General features: G+C 41.1%; 1 protein-coding gene across 1 annotated transcript in view; it reads left to right on the top strand.

Annotated features, from left to right (window-relative positions):
• Positions 1-566: 566 nt before the first annotated feature.
• The window catches only part of TNFRSF11B (tumor necrosis factor receptor superfamily, member 11b), a 16848-nt gene continuing 11065 nt past the window's right edge, over positions 567-6349 (top strand). The window contains exon 1 of the mRNA XM_009995359.1: positions 567-642. Coding sequence (XP_009993661.1) covers positions 613-642 — 30 coding nt within the window. The 5' untranslated portion in view covers positions 567-612. The remainder of the gene's footprint in view (positions 643-6349) is intronic.

The following is a 6349-nucleotide window of genomic DNA, read 5'->3' as shown; positions in this document are numbered from 1 at the left end:
GATCCTCCTTCCCCTCAGCTTTCCTCTCCCTGGCCTTTGCTTCAGTGCTAGCCCCACTCCAGGAAACCCCTGGGGAGCTGGGCTGAAAAAAGTTTTCTTCCTCCCTGGGAAGTGGCAGCCTGGCTGCTGCTGTGCCCTGGGGCTTGGCCTCCAGACCAGATTTTTATCTATGTCTCCGTGAGCTTGGAGCTCTGAGGGGGCTGCTGTCCCTGGGCTGTCACCCCTCCAAGCCAGCTGAGCAGGGGAGGGAAGGGGGGAACAGCCAGACAGCCAGACAGAGCCCAATTAAACCCTCCCCTCGCCAGCCCCTGACACTCCCTCCTCCATTTTCCAGTCTGTGGTTTCAGCACTCAAAGGGTTCCATTAAGTCATCAAGTTTTACAGGTTCCTTAAAAAAAGAAAGAGGGGGAGAGAGAGTGTGCGCGAGAGAAAACTTTGGTCATGGTAGGGAACGAGTGATCAAAGCTGAGCCAAAGCTTCCTGTTACACCAGGACTATATATATATCGTGTCTTTAATGTAGGGGGATGTAAGCAGGCTGCTAGGAGGCTGGAGAGGGAGCTGATTCTCTGCCTGATTTCCCAGCTCGCTGAGGTTTCTTCCACCGACCACAATGAACAAGTTCCTGTGCTGCACACTTGTGGTAAGTCTCTTCAGAGACGTAGATAGGCTTTAAGATGCATTACAGCTTCAGACATCAGGCTGTAAAGACATACAACTTTTCTTCTGGGTTTCTTTTTTTGTTGTTTTGTTGTTGGTTGGTTTTTGTTTTGTTGTTGGTTTGGGGCTTTTTGGTGTTGTCTTTTTTTCTCTTGGGTTTAGTTGTTGTTTGGTTGGGGTGTGGTTTTTTTGCTTTCTCTCCATTTTCTTGGTAAACCCTTTTCGTTTCACGATGCCAAGCTTTCTGGTAAGGTTTGGAATGTGAGGGACACATCCAGCTCCCGGGAGGCAGCAGAGATTTTCATCCCCTTCTTAAGGTAGTAGCATGATTTGCTTTTCTTTTTGCCTCTTTTCCTATCTTCCTCTCTCTTTTTGTAACACTTCATCATACTAGGTTGACACAAAACACTGTATCTTGGAATTAATTTAAACATTTTAGGTTGGGATGTTTGGCTTTGATTTTTAAAAACTTCATCCCTTCCTCTCTCTCTGTAATCTCTGCTGCAGTGGCACTGGTCAGTTTCTCAGATACTGAGTTTGCTGTTTACCCAGGAAAACCACTGAGAAGTCCAGAAAAAAGCACAATTGTGTGGTGCTTGTTTTGGCTTAGAAAATTCAGCTTCATGTGCAAGAAAGTGATGAATTAGTAGCTGTCTCAGTAGCAATTACAGAAAAAAGTTGTGTTATTAAATCTGGTATAAGCTCCTGCTTTAATAAGTTTTTGTTTACTTGGTGATTTAGCAAGATACTTCCAGATGCAAATTTAGAGATATTAACAGTGCAGTAAATCTTTCAAAATGTCATTTAATCCATTTAGCCATATGGAATTATATATGATGTCAGATTAATTAAAATGTGCATACAGTCAGATACCATGTAACAGCTATTTGGAGGCTATTCATTATTTGGATCAGAGAACATTAACAAAAAAAAAACACATTCAAAAGTAATATTCAGAGCAGTCTGTTACGCATGCCTGCGTAGTAACCTGTTCCTGGTTTGTTTTGGGGAGTACAGTGGCATTAATGTTGTGGCAGAGTGTTAGAACTGAGATCCATTTATTTTGAAAGCTTTTTATAAATGCAACGCGATTTCCAGGATCTGATGAGTAATGCATGTTTATTACTTTCTGTGCGACTTTCTGAAAGAGCTTTTTGAGAAACAAACCAAAGTAATTAATGGTTCAAGGGAAGCAAAAATTATCAGGCTGGTGGTCAACGAATTGAAATGCGGGACAACTTTTTCATCTCACGTGTGATGTCGTGCCTTCTTTGTCTATATGGAAGCACAGGAAGTTAATCTGGGAATTTCAGCAATAGCCTGTCATCAGCTTGGCTTCTTATGTGTTGCTGTCATAAAATAATCACATCAGTATTTTGATTTCCATTGAACATAATGTGTCTGTTCATGTTCTGCCATAAAGTAAGATAATTGGTGAGGTTCAGCATAATCCTCTGGAAGTTGAAAATCTTCATTAGCAGGAGTATGTACTAGAGAGCTTCATCATTCAACTCTTTACTTTAATTATTTTTATTATTACTACTACTACTATTATTATTATTTAAAGGCAATTTATTTAAAGTTATTTAAAGTTTACATACTGTCAGTGGAGATTAAGTACTGTCAGATGTACTAGAACTCAAAAAAGTAGTTCTAGTACCAGTTTATAAGAATACTTGTAAGGGGCACAACAGCAGTTCAGAGTTGTGTGCATTTGGCTCACATACCTTAAACCTACCTTGGAGACACCAAGCTAAAAAGATTCTTTGGACATGATGTACTTTCTGCCTTGGCCTCTTTGCTAAGGTTTCAGAAAGAAGACCTGCTGTGGTGGTACATGCATGTACGTGTTGCTTGCTGGAACACTAAAATTGCTTACAAACAGACAAGCGTTATGAAATCAGACTGAATGGAAAGAAATTCCCCAGAGCTGGATCTCATTACTTGTCACATAACTATCTTGACCCTTAAACTTGACTTTAACTATTTTGGACCTCTGGGTGCATGTGACATGCTTTTTTCTGGCCAGCATGTTGGGTTTGCTGTGTGTAGGCAGCAGTGGCTTTGCAGCCTGCGAGGGTAGGAGTTATCTTGCTGTCTGACTTTCTGTCTGTCTGCATGTGTGTTAGTTAAAAATAAAAGAGCAAGGTTACCAGAATAATTTTTAAAAGATACTGCCACAATTTAAATAACACCCACTGTTCAAATCTCACATAAACTTTAATTTTGATCCTTCTGTATTTAGCCTTTATGCTAGAAGATTTACTACTATGATGGTCTTCCTAAAGAAAAACACCTGCTGGCATGTAATACTGGACATACATACCTTTTCTCTAGGTAGATGGTCAGCTGTTAGTAATTCTTTTCAGTGCAAGGGCAGACTGTAGTCATGGTGGTAACATCTCAGGTTTGGATTATATGTAAATCTTGCTATCACTGAATATGAATTATGGATAAGATACATCTTTTGGTGAATAACTAGTTAGTCTCTTTTGCTTTCTCCCTCCACAAGCTTCCAGACAATGTAACTCATTTAAACAAAGACTCTAGATTTAGCAATTCTTTGGTAAGATGCAAAACTGCTCTTCAGCTGAACGACATTTTCCTACCACTGAAAATGAAACAATCATTTACAACCCTAAAATGCTTTGTGCATGAAAACTAATGGTGCCTTACAAAGTCTCCATGAGGTCTGAATTGTTGACATACTGCTTTACTGAGAGAGAAATTAAAGCAGGGGTTGAATGCAGCAGTTGCAAATACAGGCGACTCAGGAGAGTCACGGGTTACACTCTTTATGTACAAGAGAAGCTCCCACTTTATAAAACATCTTCCATACAAAAGTAGGCCTGGTTATGTCCAAAGTGAGCGGATTACATTGAAAAAGCTGGCAGAATGGTGGAAGAGCTACATAAACTAAAATCAGAACAATGAAAATTACTCCATTTTAGCTTTTGTTGTGTTCCTGATGCTTGGTTGCAGTCTGCCAAAAGGTGCTCTGTCTGGGCTGTGCTCAGAGTGAGCCCGCAGCAGTTCATGGGGCCTGCAGTGTTGCTGGCCCAAAGTGTTTAGTCAGTGATTGGGTGGCCCCCCCAGCATATCAGGGTGAGGAGGGTGAGAGTTGAGTATATCCCAGATGGATGGGATTAAGTTCTCACTAGATGACAAATATTTTCAGATTGTTATTTGCAATAGACGGATGTGGGTCTGATCCAGCATGACACTATCACGTACCAGATCTAGAGATACGGTTTTGATTTGACAAGGTATTGATTAAGAGGACCTAATTAGTTTTAGTCAGTGTTGTATTTTGCCACTGGGATTTCTCTGGGATCTGTGCGTGATTTCAGTGAGGCATTCTGACTAAGGACTGAGAGGGTAAGTGGGGACCTCCTGCCTTAGTTTCATCCAAATACTTTGTGTAGATAGCAAAGTAGGAGAGTTACAAGGTTTTACTTTTAACCCAATGCAAACAGTAGGAGCAATCTGACAGATGCCTTGAATGATGATTTATCACACAGGAAAATATGCTTCTGAATAGTTGTGGAATGAAAAAACAGAAACAGATTTATCTTTCTCTGCAAATGAAACATTCTCCTTTGGTCTACAACCCAAAACCACAAAGCCAAGCTATATAATAATATTTTCATATGCTGAAAAGCCACTTTTTTTTTCTCTTACAAAGCTGTGATTTAAGGGGTTGATGCTTGAAGGATTTTTGCTTTCTGTGCTTTGTCTTTCAGTTCATTTTAATTGAACAAGAAAAAACAAGTGTCTCTTTGCCTTACATTTAACTGTGAAAGAAAAGGGCGTGTACTTTTTTCATGCCCAAGATCTGAAATGAAAGTTTACAATCACATTATTTCTCTTTCAAAAGCATCTTCCAAGAGCTCAAATAAATGGACTGTACAGGCTTTTTATGTAGGTATTGTGTATTCTGACATAAAGATGATATGGAAAAATACAGCTTCAGGCCTAGTGTGTTGTGTGATACAATCAAAGAATTGCTTTTTAGCCTTAGATAAATGATTTTGTGTAAGTTCTCCGGTTTACTTGCATGACACTGACTTACACTAGACTTGTATTTCAGTAGTTACAGTTCATCCCAGTTCCTGACAGAGATACAGCCATCCTGAGGGGCACCCAGGATTTGGCCCAGGAGGATGGATGAGAACTCAGTGTTACAGTCCTTTCAGAACTGAGCCCATTACACTAGAACTGAATTTCACCCAACAGGTTGATAGATGTAGCTAATGATACTAGATTTTGTTTTGGTTTTGTTTTGTTGCAATGATTTTGTTACTGATAGCATTTAATACTCACAGAACAAAACACTGCAACCTTTGGAATTTTTTTTTTAATTGAGCCTTGCATTTCACCACCTCTAGAAAAACCCTTTGCAATTGAGTGCACTATGAATCAGACTTCAGTTAATTTGTTGAGATGAACAAGATATTGAGTATCATTGCCTGCTGTCGATGTTGGGATATAAAGGATTTGCTTAGGGTTCAAAACTGAAAGAAACTGCCTGGATCTTTTGACTCCATCCTCCAGCTCTTCCAGGAAACCAAATGGTGTATTTGCTTTCAGAAATGCACTAGGAGCTATATTTAAACTACTTGGGTTTCTTGCACCTGCTTCTCAGTAAAAGGCTGGTCCCAAACTTCCTCTGAAGAGAGGATCCCCTTTTCACTTGCCAGCACTATCCTTTAGTGGAGAAAGTTCTTCTCTCTTTGCGTGTTCACTGTCTATCTGAACTTAATGTGGAGTTACTGTTTTGACTTGCCAAGTGCCTGAACAAGTCAAGACCCTCTTCAAGATGAAACTTTGTTTCCTTCTAAACTTTCTCTGTACCTCTTCCAGGCTGAATTAACCTTTCCTAAAAAAGGATTAACATAATTTTACGCAATCTTCTGAATGTCAAACCCATAACTGTGGCCAAGAGTAGACGCCAGCTTTAGATTCTTAAGAGTTAAAGATTGAATATGCTCATTGCCTCCACTTCTGGTTCCAGTGAAATGAAGCCAGACTTCTAGTTTGTTCCTTCTTTCAAACTGTAACATGCTTTCTTCTCCAGGAAGGGCAAAACAGGCCAGTGCCAGCATGATATTGGAGAAAACCTGTTTTTTGTGAAGCTTTGGGGAAGACCAGTTGTGGTGCTTTGGGCCTAACACAACAAACCAGCCACATGGCCACTTCCTCCTCAGGAAGAAGGATTCCTTACAGTTCTGCTCTGCTTCCTCACGGGGTGCCTCCCATGGGAGAGAGTCCTCCAACACTCCCCCAACACACATGAACTCTGGTTTGGGGAGGACAAAGGCCAACTGGAAACTTGTGGGTTGAGACAAGGACAAGGAGGGTTCGCTCACCATTTACAGTCCTGGGCAAAACAGACTCAACTTGGGGAAAAAAGTAATAATTTAATTTCACACCAGTCAAACACACACAGGACACAGACACACACAGAGCAGGGCTTGCACATGTTACCCCACCCCTCCCTTCTTCCCGGGCCCAAATCACTTTGCTCTCGGTTTCTCTCCCTCCTTCCCCCCAGCGGCACAGGGGGACAGGGGATGGGGTTTAGAGTCAGTTCACAGGCTGGTGGTTCCTGCTGCTCCTTCCTCCTCAGGAAGAAGGATTCCTTATAGTTCTGCTCTGCTTCCCCATGGGGTCCCTCCCATGGGAAAGAG

The sequence above is a fragment of the Chaetura pelagica genome, unplaced genomic scaffold, assembly GCF_000747805.2.
Source record: "Chaetura pelagica isolate M959 unplaced genomic scaffold, ChaPel_1.0 scaffold53, whole genome shotgun sequence".
NCBI classification, from domain to species: domain Eukaryota; kingdom Metazoa; phylum Chordata; class Aves; order Apodiformes; family Apodidae; genus Chaetura; species Chaetura pelagica.
Note: the sequence above shows the minus strand (reverse complement) of the source record. Positions and strands in the feature narration are given on the sequence as shown.